We start from the raw sequence: 17255 nt of genomic DNA, 5'->3' as shown, positions 1-17255 counted from the left end.
AAAAACAGACACATAGATCAATGGAATGAAATACAATAGAAAGCCCAGAAATAAACCCACAATTATATGGTCAATTAATCTTTGACAAAGGAGAAATGAATATACAGTGGGGAATAGACAGTCTTTTCAACAAATGGTGTTGGGAAAACTGGACAGCCACATGCAAAAGAATGAAACTGGATCACTTTCTTATACCATACATAAAAATAAACTCAAAATGGAATAAAGACCTAAGTGCAACACCCGAAACCATAAAAATCCTTGAAGAGAGCACAGGCAGTAATTTCTCTGACATTGGCCATAGCAACATTTTTTCTAGATATGTCCCCTGAGGCAAGGGAAATAAAAGAAAAAAATAAAGTACTGGGACTAAATAAAAAAATTCTGGACAGTGAAGAAACAATCAACAAAACAAAAGGCAACCTACAAAATGGGAGAATATGTTTGCAAATGACATATCCAATAAAGGGTTAGTATCCAAAATCTATAAAGAACAGATACAACTCAATACCCCAAAGATAAATAATCCAATTAAAAATAGGCAGAAGACATGAATAGACATTTCTCCAAAGAAAACATCTAGATGACCAACAGACATATGAGAAGATGTTCATCATCACTCATCATCAGGGAAATGAAAATCAAAACTTTAATGAGATATCACCTCACATCTGTCAGAATGGCTACAATTAAAAACACAAGAAACAAGTGTTGGCAAGGATGTGGGGAAAAAAAGGAACCTTCTTGTGTTGTTGGTGGGAATGCAAACTGGTGCAGCTGCTGTGGAAAACAGTATGGAGGTTCCTCAAAAAATAAAAAATAGAACTACTCTACAATTAATCGCACTATTGGGTATTTACCCCCCAAATACAACACTAATTAAAAGGGATACATGCACCCCTATGTTTATTGCAGCATTATTTACAGTAACCAAACTATGGAAGCAGCCCAGGGATCCATCAATAGATGAATGGATGAAGGTGCAGTGTAAATATACACAATGGAATATCACTCAGTCATAAAAAAGAATGAAATCTTACCTTTTGCAACAACATGGATGGAGCTAGAGAGTATAATGCTAAGTGAAATAAGTCAGAGAAAGACAAACACCGTATGATTTCACTCATGTGGAATTTTACAAAACAAGCAAAGGAAGAGAGAGACAACCGAGAAAATTCTACTATAGAGAATAAAGGAATGGTTACTAGAGGGGAGGTGGGGGCGTGGGTGAAATAGGTGTTGGGGATTAAAGAGTACACTTATCATGATGAAAAAAAATAAAGTGCTTGAGCAGGACTAGTAATATGCACAGGGAGGTTCTTTGGGAGGATGAATGGTGTCAGTGGTATGGTCTAGAGGTATACTGTCCGGTATGGTAGGCACTGGCTACCTGTGGCTATTAAAATAAAACAAACAAAAAAATCAGTTCCTCAGTTGCACTAGCTTCATTTCAAGTGCTCAACAGCCACATGCAGCAGAGGTCACCCTACTGAACAGTGCAGGTATAAAACATTTCCATCACCACAGAAAGTTCTACTGGACAGGAGAGACTGAGGCCAAAAGTCCAAGTGGAGACCACTATTATTACTGTAGTTTAGGGCAAAAGTAATCAAGTCATAACTCGTAGGAGGGACCACAGTGAGGATAGCTAGTAGGGACAGCAGGAAACCTGTCTTACAGGGCTCATCACATGACTGGCAAAAGGCATCGGGGTAAAACACATGATTTCTTTATTGGTTTTTGTTGTTGTTTTCTGGAGTATGTCATCTCTGGAGTTTGTCCAGCTCCATTATGTCTTTGTGGATTTCTTAGAAACCCTAGTGGTTCATTTCCATGCACCAGCAGGACACTTGTGACAAAGTATGATGACAAGACGCTCCTATTTACTAGAGGCGGGTGCAGTTCGATGTGGAGAAAGTGGTGCATTTCAGAAAAAAGCTATCAAACTACACTGATGGGATAATATACCTTTCAGCTGAGACACAGTGCAACTGTTACTGATTCTGTCACAGACTCTGTTACTGATTCTGAAGGCATCAGTGTGATGAGCCTCTGTGCACAGTGTGATCAACAACATGCTGAGCTCTACCTATAATCTTGAAGGTAAGTGTCCACTTAGAAAACAATTCCCTGGGGTGCCTGGGTGGCTTAGTCGGTTAAGCCTCTGACTGTTGGTTGTCCCAGCGCTGGGCTTGTGCTGGGTGTGGAGCCTGCTTGAGATTCTCTCTCTGCCCCTACACCCCCTATGCGCGTGCTCTATCTGTTAAGGAAAAAAAAAAGAAAGAAAGAAAGAAAGAGAAAAAAGACAATTCCCTGTTGCTTCCTGACATCAGACAAAAGATTTAGGTGGGTTGACCATGGGTCCAAAGTTCTTAATATTTCATTTTCTTATTCTAAAATGTGATTCTGGGCATCGGGCTTCCCTACTAATTAGCAAATTATTTTAATCCATGTAGTCCACACTTGGTTCCCACACAAATAGTGTCAGCATCACCTGAGAATGTGTTAGAAATGCAAATTCTCAGGCCCTATCTAGCAAGACTTAATTATCAGAAACTCTAAGGATGGGCCAGCAGTTGGTTTAAGAAACGCTCCAGGTGATTCAGATACACAGTCAAGTATGGGGACCACTGTAAATGCAGCCAATTATCTTTATTTGGTCAGTCTTTCTGTGCCAACTTTGGGGGCATTGTTAAAAACAGGCACTTTTGACATAGCCCCTGCATCCCACATACTACCCCTGTCCATCCAGCCATCCATTGAGTCATTTCCATAATGTGTTGGAAGTATTTTAAAAAGCCAAGAATAAAAAAAATTAAAAAAAAACAATTTTCTGACTATTGACCTGATAGATATGAAATCCTGAACCTTAGTTTAGTTGCAAGAATATCTTTCCCCTCATAGTCTCATCTTTCCTATATTCTGTATAATCATGGCTAAGGTAAAATTCACTTCCAAAATTTCAAATAAGCATTTGTAATTCCATCAGATACAACAGCCCTTTGCCCATTACTACCTCATTTTTATAGGGAATATATTTGGAATACAGCAAAGGCACAAGTGAGGTACATTGCTTTTAATATCCTTCAGTCACCCTGTCTGGTGGCTGGGGATGAATAATAAGTCGACAGTCCTCAAGGAGCTGACCATCGGACACATAAAAAACCAACTTTAGGGCGCCTGGGTGGCTCAGTTGGTTAAGTGATTGTCTTCGGCTCAGGTCATGATCCTGGAGTCCCTGGACCGAGTCCCTGCTCGGGAGTATGTCATCTCTGGAGTTTGTCCAGCTTCATTATGTCTTTGTGGATTTCTCCCTCTGACCCTTCTCCTTCCGACCCTCCCCCCTCTCATGTGCTCTCTCTCTTTCTCAAATAAATAAATAAAATCTTTAAAAAAAAACAACAAACTACCTTTAATGCGATTTGGTGAGACTATTACCAGTGGGGTGTGTTGGAGAGAAACTGGTTGTCGGGGTGGGGATGTTGGAGAAGCCTTCAAAGGGGGGGTCACTGATACATTAACAAGAGTCAAGAGAAAGGGGCCAAAACAGGTGGGAGTGGGGGCTCAGTCCCAAGGAACAAATGAACAGAGCAGTGAGATCTGAAAGCAGAAAGCGCGCCTGGGCACAGAGGATGGGGTGGTAGGGAGAGGCCTCGGGCTGCAGACAACTCAGACTAACGAGCCTGCAAGGATTCGGTTGCAAATCGCACGCATTGCCTCTAGCCCTTGCGTTGCGGTTCTGCGGCCTTTCATAAGTAGAGACGACGCCTCTGAGAGAGAAGCTCTCGGGGACTACCGGCATTCATTCATTTCACAAACACTGAGCGCCCCGCGACGCGCCTGGCCCTGCGGGTGACGGACGCAGCCCCCACCCGGGGACTTCGAAGGGTAACCAGGAGCTGGTGCCCCGCACCCGGACGCCCGCGTCCGGCTCAAACCTGCGGCCCCCCGGCACCTGGCTGTTCCCGGCCGCGGCTCCACCTGGTTCCCTGCGGGAGCGCGAGTGCGGGCGCTGGGGTCGGACGCAGCTCCCGCCCGGCTGGCGGCGCTGTAGACGCGGACGCCGGCCGTTCCCGAGCCGTTGCGGCCGAACCCGCGGGCGTTCTGGCGGGCGGTGGACGGGAGTTGGGGCGAGGAACGGCAACAGGGGCAGCATTGGTGGGGAGCCAGGGAGGGGGGGGGGTACCCGAGCCGGGGAAGCCCCTTCGCCTGTGCCATCTGGGCCTCCACTTGCTTTGGGGTTTGACTGCTCTTGACTGGGGGCCTTCTTGATGCCAGGCCTCGTGCGCTGCACTTCACACACAGTAATTCACTTAAGTCACCCTATGACCTTCTCAGGTCAGAAGACGCAGGAGGAAACTGGAGGCTAGAAGGTCACTCAGGTCTCCAGCCTTAGCTCTTCCCCCCCCCCCCCCCCCCCCCCCCCCCCCCGCAAGACTGGCTCCTCCCACTGAAGGACACTCTCCTGCCCAGGTCTCTTGCTGGGCTCCCCCCAACGCCCCGCCCTTTAACCTTCTGAAGTTGACTCAGTCCCTGTCACTGTCTCTAACTACGCCCTGTAGTCCTGCTTGGCCCAGTTGCAGTTTTACACTTGCTCAATTACTGTATTAATGTCTAACACATTCACTTTACCTATTCCTTCCTTTTTGTAGATTGTCATCCCGTAAGGCAGGATTTTTATCTCTCATTAACTGCTATATTATCAGTGCCTAAACAATATGGTGGGTATAGTAAGTGCTCAATAAATTGTAAACCCCATGTAGGCAGCAACTGTGTTTTTTGAATGACTTTAATCAGAAGTGCCTGGCACTGACTAGGCATTCAATACATACTTGTTGAATGAGTGACTGAATGTACTGCTTACTTCATCTTTGCCCTTTCAGTCACTCTCACCCTCACCTCACTATCCCAATTTTTTGGATATTATATGAAATCCTTAGGATTCCTACTCCTGAGTTTCCTCCCTTGTATCCATCCACTCATCACCTTGATTCCCCACTCCTACCCGCCATTTCTTCACAGTCACATTTTTGCTCTCACTTTCTCCTTGAACCTTCATTACTTCTTGGAAAGTTCCCTAACCCGCAGGTGGGCTTGGAACATTTTCAAGCAGCATGTCTTCATCGGGGAGAGAATCCAGGCTAAGCCGCACTGAATCCCCCAAGAAAAGCTTTCCATGAATCACCCATGATTCTGGTTTTTGTTTTTGTTTTTCCTTGAGGAGAACTGAGGATCCTGCACCACCTTCTAAATTGAGATCATGGTCATTACATAATTTGTCCAATAAATATTTATGGGGTACCTATTATGTTCCAGGCACTTGCTAGATGCTGGGACAAGATAGGCAAAATCCAGGGGATGCATAACACCAAAGAGAATAATCATGGTAAGTATTGAGAAGTGTCCTGGCTTGGACCCAGTTACTTCTAAGAGAGATTGTGACAAGCTTTAACAAAGGAATACATTGGTAACAGTGGGGGTAGGTATGGGGTTATAATATCTTGCCCATTCACACTTATTATCTTGTTCGGCTTTACAAATGACCCTATTAGGTGGGAATGTAAGGCAGGAATTATTTTTGCAGAAACTAGAACGAGGGTCTAAGAAAGGTCAATTGACTTGCCTAAGGCGGCACTGCCAGAGGACCACTCTCTGCCTTGCTCTCCTTAATCTGAGAGGCATGAATCAAATGCCTAAAATCGTCTTCACTGGAAGCTTCACAGCAGGATTCAGTTTCAAACCCTCAGAGTAATGTTTTCAAAAATCCTTGTCAAAGGGAGATACCGGAGACTCTCCTGAATCAGAACTACCTGGGGCATATTGTAAAAATGCGCATTCTTGGTGCCTGTCACGGACCTATCCACTTAGACGCCCTGTGGGTCCTGGGACTTGTCATTTTTAAACGCCCAAAGTGATTCTTCTGCACATAAAAGTTTAAGAACCGCTAGGAGAGTTTGGATGGAAAACCTCAGGCTCAATGCAGAGCTAATATTTGCTTTTGGGGTAGAGTTCGTCACAATCCGAAGATTAAGCCATATGTCCTTGAGCAGATGGAATACAACAGCTTTCTGGCCAGAACCTTCCTTTTTTTAATGTAAGTATATCTTGGAAATTGGGGGTTCCGCTGAGCAGATGCTCGGCTGCTGGTGACTACGGGCAGTTCAAAGAACTTTTGGCTCTTTTCCCGACACCCTATTAGTCACTGTCGCTTTCCACCGTGGAGGCAGGCATTTGCCCCGCCGACCACGGAGCGGCGCACGCGGCATACGTTGCCACCTTATCCCTTCCTTCCCGGGTCCGCCTTCGCGCCCTTAAGAACAGTCCCTGAGCGTTCCTGCCTCTGGTCTCCAGCTGTTGCTCTTTTCTCGCGAGAAGTGCTCCTCCCATCCTCTCCCGTCGTCAACCCCCTCCCGTGGGCAGGTTCCATATTGGGTAAAATCTCGGCTCGCGGAGAGTCCCGGGAGCGGTTCTCGCGAGAGTACGGCAAGAGGCTCCTGTTCGCTGGCTCTGGAACGGCGACCACTGGAACCTCAGCGGGCGCTGCAGCTGGAGCCGTAGTCCCTCGGCGCAGCCCAGAGTCGGCCTGGTCGAGGAGAGGGTGCAGGGAGAGCGTGGTGGGCGCAGCCCTGAGCCCCGGAGCGTGCCCTTGCCCTTAGCCGGGTTCGCCCCCGTCGCTGAGGCGCGTCCAGCAGCTGCGGCTGACAGGGGCCGCGCGCGCGGGAGTCGGCGGGGTCGCGTCTGCGGCACCTGCGCCGACTGCCAGCTGCGGGCCCCCGCCGGGCCGGGCGGGCGACGAGGGCCGGGGAGCGGGTGCGGGCTCAGGCGGGGCCCCTCAGGGCCACCTCCTAGCCCCGCGGCCGCCGCTGGAAGATGTCTCAGGAGAGGCCCACGTTCTACCGGCAGGAGCTGAACAAGACAATCTGGGAGGTGCCCGAGCGTTACCAGAATCTGTCCCCGGTGGGCTCCGGTGCCTATGGCTCCGTGTGGTGAGTGTCACCGGGCTTGGGTCAGCGGTGGGCTGGGTGGCCCTTAATACTCTAGAGCCAGGCCTGCCCCCACAGCTCAGCGATGCACCAAGCGGCAGGAATTTTCCTTGGGGGAGGGCATCGCTGCCCCTTCGACCCCTGTCCTGCACTCCCTGTACCCCTTGCACCCCTCACTCTGCACCCCGAGGTAGGGTGGTCAGCTGTGTGCAGGATGCAGGTCCACGTTCTGTGATGCTGGGGCTCGGCCCTGGCTTGCACCCTGCGCGAGCCCTTCTTGGAGGGTTGCTGCTCCGGGGGCTGCCACGGAGGCGGGGGTGTCTCTTCGGGGGTGTCCCTGCCAGCATCGAGCAGAAAGATCCTCTCCGGAGGTGCGCCCGCTTTGGCCGCCGAAGCCTGCCCTCAAAGCAGACAAGCCCTGGGAGCTGCAGGGAGAAGCAGAAGGGCAAAGCTCGACCAGGAGACTGCGGTTGTCCGAACGAAACTGACGACGAAGGGCGTCTGTCCGGGCTTTTTTGCAAACCTCTTTCGAAATATCATTGTGAGGAGCATTCGTTTTGAATTCGCACTTGCATTAGCAGAGACCCGTAGAACCTAAAATACCGACTTTATCTCGGCCAGCATAGTGCCAGCTTGAGTGGTGTGTTTCCGATTCGGTTGAAAGCGTATTTCCTTTTCGCAGAGTGGGGGTGGGTGGTAGTGCCTGCAAGAACACTGCAGCTTGAGAAACTGGCGGCCTCACTGATTAGTCACATACCACTGCTCATTTAAGTATTGTTTGGCAAAACAGTTTTCTCATTTGGAGCGAGTGAGATTCAGATCCGTTGGACTCGCTCAAGATCAAAAAGTTATTAACCATGCTGTGAGGTATTGTAAATATTTTTTTAATTGCAGTACATCTTGTGAATATGGTGTTTTTGAAGTCCCTTAAAGAGTTTGCAGGGAACTTACCTACATTTGTAGACTGAGGTACGCGGTGGTTTTCATAAAGATTTGGAGTATATAGCAAAGGAAGGAAGAGACCCTTCTCACCTTTAACTCTGTGTGTTTTAAATTAAATTGATACCATAAAATTTCTGGATCTGAAATATTTTACTAATTTAGGTATTACACAGTATATTTTAGATTTACTGTAGCTTAAGAGCTGCTGATTTGAAACTAATTCATGTATTCATGTGCATGCATCGTTTGAAAAGGGCTCTATAAAATTATTTTTTGTTTTGGAACAAATTCCAGACTTGTGGATGTGTTAATCTTTATAATTCCTGTGTTTCTGAAAGTCACATCATGAATTTCCTGTTTGGTAGAATCTTCTGGGTAATTGAGATTGTGCAATTGTGTCAAGCAACAGATCATATTGCATTTTCTAGTTCAAGCTGCCTGAGTTAATGTTGCTGATGGCCCCATGCTTGACATCTTTTCCCCATTTTTATAACACGGGAGTTTACGTCTTAAGGGAATTTGCAACATTTTATTGTATATATGTGTGTGTGTGTGTGTGATTGATTTGCAAATTTTCAAAGATTTATTTGGATCATTGTTCCTTTAATAGCTTACTCTTTTACCTCTATTTTTCATTCTTCGGTTGACATTAATTTTTGTAGTACCAAATTTTTGTTTCCAGTGATATTTAAACTTAAATGATACAGCAGAATAGCTCAACTATGGGGAGTTTAGTGAACTTGAAAAGAACTGCTTGCAAGGTTTTCCTACTGTTGGTATGGATAACTCTGCACTGGAACTGAAGATTCAGATTTACAGTGAAGTGTCATAAAAATGACCTTTACATTTCTTTAGTTCTATACTTTTCTGGCTTACAGAAGCCAGCAGCATCTGACACTTGGAGGTAATTTTGCTAAACAGATTTTTAAAAGTAGGTAATATGTTCACATTGTATAAAATTCAAAAGGCTCAAGGATATTTAATGAAAGGTATCCTTTCCTTGTTCTCCAACCTTGCTGTTCCTTTCCTCAGAGACAACCATTGTTAAGTTTCCTATGTGTCTTTACAGAGGGGCAGAGTTTGTTCCCCCGCCTTTTTTTAGTAGTAATTTTACTAAGGGATTTAAAGTGTAACCTTTGGTATATTGGTGGAGGAAAGTACATCTGATATTATGTGACAATTGACTGTAAACAAATGTAACTGATTTTGGATTGAAAATATCAGAATTTAGATTTACAAGTAAGTGGTATCTCATTCAGAATTATTTGTTCTTTCAATAAGCAGTTTTTTGGGTGTTGCAGAAAACTTTATTTTTTAAATTTCTCTTAGTATCCATTCTGGAGCCCGTGTTATTTTTCACTACCATCATCCTTTGAGAACAGATTTGTTTTTAGGGAATAACACAATCAAACTGAATTCAAATAATTTAGAGACTTTGTACTCAAGTCTGGTGAAAAAGGTTAGGCATTCAGGTTGGTCATACTGTTTTAGGTCAAATAGGAGTTGTAACTATAAAGTAATGACTGAATTTCTTGTGTGACTTGCAGAACTGGATCTGAAGTCTGTTCCAAAAAAGAATCTCTGAAAGTATTTTAAGGAATACAACCTCACTGAAATAGGTGTCAGTTTCCTAATTTGATTGTTCCAAAGTGTGATATACTTTGATGTATGACTTAAAAATTTTTTTATATTAAGCCTATTTTCGTTATTTTAATTTGTGCTAAGTATCTGGTAAAAAAGCAAGTAGCAGCCTGTATGATAACCAACTGTGAATCCAAGATCAAGGAATCAGACTAGAAATTGAGAATTGATAAGGTTTTATAAATATGCTTTTCCTTTGTAAGGGCTAAAGGGAACTAAATGTCTTGCAGTTTCAAGGAACTTTGCGCATTGTCTGTGAGGGGAAATGAAGCAAAATTGTTTAAGAATACTTTGTTGCAAAGCATTGATTTTTTTTTTAGTTTGGGGACAGAAGGGGGGACTCTTTGTGGTGAGTTTAAGGAAATATAAACAGGAACTTAAATGCCTTTCCTCTGGGTATGGTTTTTCCAGACCCTTGCTGTTGATTAGAGGAGGTGGGGCCCTGGTAGCCATAAAAGAGGTGAGAGTTGAGAATTACTCTGAAGTCATAGTTATTTGTTTATTCAACAATATTGAGTACTGACTATGGACTAGATAACGGGCTAGGTTTCATGAGCTAGAGCGCTGAGCAAGACAGAGTGAAGATAATCCATTCCCTTGTTGAGCTTATAGCCTAATGCGAATAATAACTATATTTTATGGATTGCTTTACTATGTTCTAGGCATTTTGCTGTGTAGTTTATATTTATCATCAGTATATAAAGCATATACAAGATTTTTAGTAAAAGGATGGCAAAATTTACTAAGAAATCAAATCTAGCTTCCTAAAAGCTTTGTGGAATAAGACTATGTACATAAATATAACAAATAAACAAAGGTAAGTTTTAGTGTTAATAGCCATTCACTGTTTTAAGTCTTTTTTTTTTTCTTTTAGGATGAGCCAGGGCACAGATAAATGAAAATACATCATTGGTGACTATGCAAAGATGACTTTCTTGACTCCTGATCAGTAAGAGGGCTTGCCCTTTATTTTTCCAGTGGCAATAATAGACCCATACTGATCTTTCTTCCCATTTGCTTTTCTTTGTAACCAAAGCAAGGTAATTGGCTGCATGTCACCAGTACCAACAAATAAATATTTAAAGATAATGGCAAATATTTATATTATTGATATATAAAGACTTTTAAAAAAGAATTCAGTCAAATTTGTTATAAAGTTATATTTTATTTATCAAATCCCATTATTTTCTTGATGCTTTTCTACTGGCTCACATTTAAAAATAAGGGTATTCTGAACCTCTGGCTTTTCAGTTCTGCCAGTTTAATTTCTTGATACTGAAGAGTACTCTGTTTTTGATTTCCCTCTAACTCAGCTTTAGAGATGATCTGTGTGTTGACTTTGCCTTTCATGGGCAACAGTACAGATGGCGCTGAGCCCCTGAAGCTTTGGATTCAAAGGTAGAAGAATTCACTGGGCTAGATCACTCTCATTTTAGTATAAATTGGCATTTTTATGGGATTTTACACTATAAAGTATTTTCATTGGAAGCATCATCATTCAGTCTTCTCTGGTTCTCTGTTATTAACCCAGTTATGTAGATGAAGAACTGTACTCATTCACTGAAGGAATGGCTTACTTAGTGGTACTTTGGATTTGGTTCTGGGGTTTCAACACTTTAGAAGGCTTTACATATAGGCTGCTGAGTTTGTGTGATAGTACCTTCTTTTGTGCTGTTTGTACTTATCCTTTTTGTGAAGAAAGGGGTTGCTGGGTTACTTGCAGTAGAGCTGTGACTGTACAGAACCAATCCCACCAGTGTCATTGCCTAGCTAATCTGTGGGGTAGTGACTTGTTAAAGGTTAAAGTCACACCTCTTCCTGAGAATTGATAGACCAAAAAATGAACTCATTGCCCAGATCAGATTTTTCCCCCAAGTAATTATTAGGCAGTGCAAATATTTAATTCCTGAATTTATGAATCCTGTTGGTTTGAAATTTTTCAGTGTACATTTTGTAAAGTTGGGACTATCTGTACATGTTTGTGTTATGTAAGTATAGGATATTAATAGAAAAAACTGCCTCTCTGGGCCTTTGAAAATTCATTAGATTTTGGCTCTTTACTGTGAAATTTAGTATTGATTTGTTCTTATCCAAGAGGTATCATTACTGTAATACTCAATAAAAACTTCATTGTAAAGTGGGTTTCCCTGACTTAGGGAACCTAGAGATTTTATCTCACGGTCACCATGTACTTGGAAGTCATGCACATATGTCTTCAGGACAAAAACAACAACAACAACAAACTCTTTAAACTTGAAATGTTTTTGTGTAAATAAAGCTTTCAGTATAGGAGGTTTGACTTTGCGCAGGGTTTCTGTGAATTAAGTGCATGTGTGTTAAAGATTTATAAAATGAACCAGTTTTCCAGCATTTCAGCCTGTTAAGAATTTATTCCAGAAAAGAGGAAAATGGTCTGTAAATTCTGCACTTTTGACAAATAGGTCCTGAATTCTGACGTCTTGGCGCCTAGGCTGAAGGTCAGGGGAGAAGGAGTACAGAAAAGAGAGCAGTCTGGGACGGCCCTCATTTTGGTTTTGGACAAACGGCTGTCTGAACTTTGGAGTATTGTAGGATTGTGGAAGCAAAGGGAGAGAAAGATGGGTTCATGCCAGTGTCATTGAGGACAGGACTGTGTGTTATACTGATACTTGGAGCACCTACTATGTATGAGTCATTCTTCAGGTGTTGGAGACGGAGTATGAACAGACAAAAATTTCTGCCCATAAGAAACTATATTCTAAGGGGGATGAAAGTAGAAATAGATAATAAATAAAATTTATAGTATGTCAGGTGGTTGGTGCTATGGGGAAAATGAAGCAAGGAAAGGAGAGGGAATACTGGGATGGCTGTGCTGCCCTTTTAAGCAGGGTAGTCATGGTAGGCCTCAGTGATGAAGTGACAGCTGAACAAAGACCTGCAGGAGGTGATGTAGAACATGGCTGGACTTGGGTGGGGAGGGAAGAACATTCCAGGCTGAGGGATCAGGAGCTGCAAAGGCCTCTTTCTCCAGAATAGCTGGGAAACCAGTCTGGCTAGCACTGACTGATCCAGGGGCCAAAAGTAGTAGAAGAGGGTGGAGGAGCTGCGGATGTGCAGGGATCATGAAGGGTCTTGCTTGCCTTTATAAGAACTGTGCCTTTTACTCTGCACAAGAGGGGAGGCCGTGGACGGTTATGACCAGAGGAGAGACATGATCTAATTTATGTTTTAACAGATCACTCTGCTCTGGGGTCTCTATTTTTTCATTTCTATTCCCTACCCATTAGAGGTGCTAATTGTAGTTTAGTGTAGAATGGGGGAGTCTGATGAATTGGTGCACAACCCCAACCCATGTGCACAACTCTCATTCCAGAGTGCCAGAGCCAGAACTTCTGTTGGGCCCTAGAAATTCAGGGTATTCCAGTCCAGCTCTTTAAATAACATGGGCTTACTTCACTTTTTCAGGTTTCTGTTGCCAAAAGGAAGGGAGCAAAGAGATTAGCTCTAGACTTCTGCTGACAAAAGATTAGCCTGCTGGCAGGTTGACTGTTTTCTAACTTCTTTGGGCTTCTAGGTTTTTTCTTACAATTGGGTCATATTTTAAAAGACATTTTTACCTTCATTTAAGATCTCATTTATTTTGTTTTATTTAGCCCTGTATCTGCTTTACATTCCTCTACCTTCCCCCATTATAGTAATTTTAATAGAGGTCTGATTATTGTTACCTGTTACTAATGTTTTGGCTGTGAGGCCCCCAGGACTTCTCTGTTAACTTGAATAAGTCTTACTTATTGAACAATTGTTGAACAATTCTACACATACGTGACCCTATAAAAACCCATAGGGTTTATTGTCTTCCCTGCCTTTATAGATATACAGGCTTCTCTCCTCTTTCATGGAAGCTCTCCCCTTTTTACTGCTCTGTCATCTAGTTGGGGAAAATAAGTGTTCCTAAACACAGATTCCCATGGCAACATAACAAAAAGGTTAATAGAACAAATGTTTGTTTTGTCTAGCTGCTGTCTGAGTAACTTTAGACCCTGAACACGTTGGCTCCTGTTACTTTGAATGATGTTGTTACAGATTTCCTTGTTTCCCTCAAAACCTCTAGGGCTTGGTGGTATTGTCACTGTGCCTGTGACATGAAGGAAGGTATGTGAGTATGTGTGTCTTACTGTCAGTCTACCCACAAGTATGCATTGGTTGCTTTTCCAAGCTTATGGTCCCAAATGGAGGCATCACAACACAACCATGCCAAAAAAAAAAAAAAAAAGGCAAAAAGCACACCAGTTGTCCCCTTTGTTTTCTTAAATTCATTAATTCAGTATTGTCTGTATTAAGCACTGTACTAGATGTTATGTTGATAAAAATAAAAAAAGAAAAAAAGCAGGAAGGGTGACTGCTTTCAAAAATATCAGTCTAGAAGGGACTTGTTACGTTGTTCCCTCAGAGATCGCTTTGGAAGTAGCTTTTCTTTTCTGCATTCTTTCACTTAAGTTGACATTTCAAATCTACCTTTATGTTTCTAATGCTTTGAAATTTTCTTTTAGATTCTTTTGTCTCCCTTGACTCTAGTGACATACTGGTCACTTTTTATATCTAGGGCAACTCTATGCAAGGATATGTGTTAGAAATCTGTGTCAGAGAAGCCTTTCCATCTGATGATTCAGATCTAGAAAGTGATGACATCAGCATGTACCCACAACAGGTCAGAACTTCTTCTTTTGATCTGCCCAGGGCTCACGGAGGCTATGTGTTAGGGGAAGCAGGGGACTGTAAGGGTAATGGTCCTTTAGGTCCTTAACCCAGCCCTATACTTCCCCTGGGGGTGGTGTCTCTGCTGTGACAGTCTTCTTCACCTACAAATTAAGTGCCCTTAATCATGTCCTTGGTCTGTCCTGTGACATTCAGCTTGAAGTGTCTGGTTTATGCAAGTGTGTATTGAATTCTTTCTTGTATTTCCTCATCTTTGTAGTAGATAAAACTTTATTTCCAGAAATAATTGCTTTATTCTTAATATCCCCAAGAGATATTTCTTTTTTTCCCTTTTCTGTCAGATCCATCTAGGGCTTTAGCTAGCTTTGAGCCTTCTTGAACTTAGACTTTTGCATAATAAGTTTCTATTTATGTTTTCTTCTCCAGGCTACCAAATGCTGGGAAAATCTTAGTTATTTCCCTCAGCTCCCTAATTTACGTATTAAATTGAAGTGAAATATTGATGTTGGCATCTTATGTTGATAAACTTCTAGTAATTTTCTCATTTGACATTATAAGTTTGTCTTGCTTCATTTTTTTGTCCCTAATTTAGTGTCCTAGGTGCCTTATGCTTTGAATGACCTATGAAATTAGCAATCTCAATAAGTTAAATGATATCAATGCTAAAGGGAGCAAAAGGGGGAAAATAGCAAGTTAAGAAAACAGTAAGTATTATCAACATCTATCAAGCTATGTTTATATTTCCAAATATAACCTAGGGTTAGTCAGCTTATTGACATTTTGGGTGGGATAATTTTTTTGTTGTGGGGGGCTGGCTATCATGTGCATTGTAGGGTATTTAGCAGCATCCTTGTACCCTGCTTGCTAGATGCCCAGCTTGCTAGCAGCGCCCAGTTGTGACAACCAAAAATGTCTCTAGACATTGCCATATGTCCCCTGGGGACAAAATCACCCTTGTTGAGAACTACTTATATAACCCTATATATTTGGGTTGATTGGCCTTGAGGAAAAACTAGGTAGGATAGCTTGAACCTTCCACTAGCAGAAGGATAGAAAAACTATACTTGCTGTGCATATTCTTTTTCTTCTTCTTCTTTTTTTTAAGATTTTATTTATTTTAAAGAGAGACAGCATGAGTGGGAGGGCAGAGGGAGAGAGAGAGTCTCAAGCAGACTCCACGCGGAACACGGAGCCTGATGCAGGGCTCGATCCCAGGACCCTGAAATCATTACCTGAGCCAAAACCAAGAATCAGACACTTAACCAGGTGTGCCACCCAGGCGCCCTGTGTGCATATTCTTTTTTAGTTCATCATATGATACAGTCTCAACATGGCTTTGTTTGTACATTGTGTGTCCAAATTTGTACTTCTAAACCTTATCTCAAGAATATCTGACCCTTTGGTTTTCAAGTCTATTGAGATGTAATGTTTCATGCTTTTCCTTGATTATTTTTCTTAACATTGTTTGAGGATGATCTCAGATGTAGCACCAACGATCCTAGGAGTAGACTGATGTTACAAACTTGTATGATTCAGCTTTAGAGATGTGGAGGTGTGATATTTGAAGAAAGCTTTCATTAGCACTGATGAATGACAATGGTCATGAAAATTACAATCAGGGAACGAGCCAATTGCCTGAAGATTTCTGTAACTTTCTGTAATGCTATTAAGGCAGCATGATTTTGAAAGTTTGAAATGTGTGTATATATGTATTTGCTTATGTGTTAGATTTACTGTAGTGAAGAAAATCTGTTGGTTATCTGTCAGTGTTAAATGCGCATCAGTGTTTTTTTTTTAATTTTATTTATTATTTGAGAGAAAGAGAGAGAGAGCACATGAGAGGGGGAAAGGTCAGAGGGAGAAGCAGACTCCCTGCTGAGCAGGGAGCCCGATGTGGGACTCGATCCCAGGACTCCAGGATCATGACCCGAGCCGAAGGCAGTCGCTTAACCAACTGAGCCACCCAGGCGGCCCAGATGCGCATCAGTGTTAAAAGAAATAGACATAATAGACTTGGGTGGCTCATTTGGTTAAGTGTCCAGCTCTTGATCTCAGCTCAGGTTTTGATCTCAGGGTTGTGAGTTCAAGCCCTGTACTGGGATCCATTCTGAGCATGGAGCCTACTAAAACAAACAAAGAAATAGACATAAAATATAAGTGAACTGTATATATAAACTATATATAAAAAGGTATTGATGTATAGAGAAGTGGGAGCATTGTGGGCTATAGTAGTTAGACTGGTTTCATGGAAGAAAAGGATTTGAAGGTTATTTTGAAAGGTGGGTAGTATTTGGAGAAGAGGAAAGGAACATTTTTTTAGGGAACAGGAGAAAACACAACTAAGAGAATTAGTTATGAGATGGACTGGCCTGACAGCAAGAATATCTCAGGTAGCTTGAACCCAATTGTGGTTCTCATTCTGGTTGTGCTTCAGAATCAGTGTGGAGTTTTTAAATACAGATGCTTGGATCCTACCCCCAGAAATGAAGAAGTAGGTCTAGAGTAGGGCTAAGGCATTGCATTTTGCTAGGCCATGGAAAGCTGTTAAAGTTTCTTGAGTTGTGAAGTATTGAGGAAAAGTGTTTTAAAACTCCAACTGGAGTGTATAGAATGGATTAGAGGAAGCGAATGTATTGCTTTTAAAAGTCTTCAGTGATTTGTTTATGTGAGCGTCTGTTTATTCTGACTCCAATGAGATTTCTCTGTTCCTTGAGGTCAAGAACTATCTGCTTTGGTATTTATTTATTAATCTTGAATTATGTTCCAGGCACTGGGCTAGATTCTGAGGATACACAGATCTCCTATAGCTTCTGCTCTCCCTCCGAGTTTGGATTTGGAAACAAATAATAAAGGGGTTTATTTTTTTTTAGTTCAGTGTCTCAGTTATTGGCTACATTATGTTGCTGATTGTAGTCTTAGAGCCTATCTAATAATTGCTGAATAATGTACATTTTAACTTGTAGAAACTATATGTTAGTTATCCATAGCATTGGT

The 17255-nt window shown here is 42.5% G+C and overlaps 2 protein-coding genes and 1 long non-coding RNA gene across 7 annotated transcripts in view; 2 read left to right on the top strand and 1 right to left on the bottom strand.

The window, feature by feature from the left end:
• The window catches only part of SLC26A8 (solute carrier family 26 member 8), a 91495-nt gene extending 87103 nt beyond the window's left edge, over positions 1-4392 (bottom strand). For 2 of the 4 annotated variants that reach the window (XM_025862357.2, XM_073884975.1), the window contains exon 1: positions 3982-4283. In XM_025862357.2, coding sequence (XP_025718142.2) covers positions 3982-4156 — 175 coding nt within the window. In that variant the 5' untranslated portion in view covers positions 4157-4283. Of the gene's footprint in view, positions 1-3955 lie in introns of all 4 variants that reach the window. The other 2 variants (XM_073884976.1, XM_025862355.2) reach the window with 2 other exon arrangements.
• LOC141371189 (uncharacterized) lies at positions 4180-6310 on the top strand. Its single transcript, XR_012375944.1, has 3 exons — positions 4180-4304; positions 5317-5386; positions 6008-6310. It is a non-coding gene; the product is annotated as an uncharacterized lncRNA (long non-coding RNA).
• Positions 6311-6456: 146 nt separating this feature from the next.
• The window catches only part of MAPK14 (mitogen-activated protein kinase 14), a 73074-nt gene continuing 62275 nt past the window's right edge, over positions 6457-17255 (top strand). The window contains exon 1 of one of the 2 annotated variants that reach the window (XM_025862362.2): positions 6457-6986. In XM_025862362.2, the coding sequence (XP_025718147.1) occupies positions 6871-6986 (116 nt within the window). In that variant the 5' untranslated portion in view covers positions 6457-6870. The remainder of the gene's footprint in view (positions 6987-17255) is intronic. The other variant, XM_025862361.2, reaches the window with a different exon arrangement.

The sequence above is a fragment of the Callorhinus ursinus genome, unplaced genomic scaffold (assembly GCF_003265705.2).
Source record: "Callorhinus ursinus isolate GAN/ISIS: 27379988/994484 unplaced genomic scaffold, GSC_fseal_2.0 scaffold59, whole genome shotgun sequence".
Lineage (NCBI taxonomy): Eukaryota > Metazoa > Chordata > Mammalia > Carnivora > Otariidae > Callorhinus > Callorhinus ursinus.
Note: the sequence above shows the minus strand (reverse complement) of the source record. Positions and strands in the feature narration are given on the sequence as shown.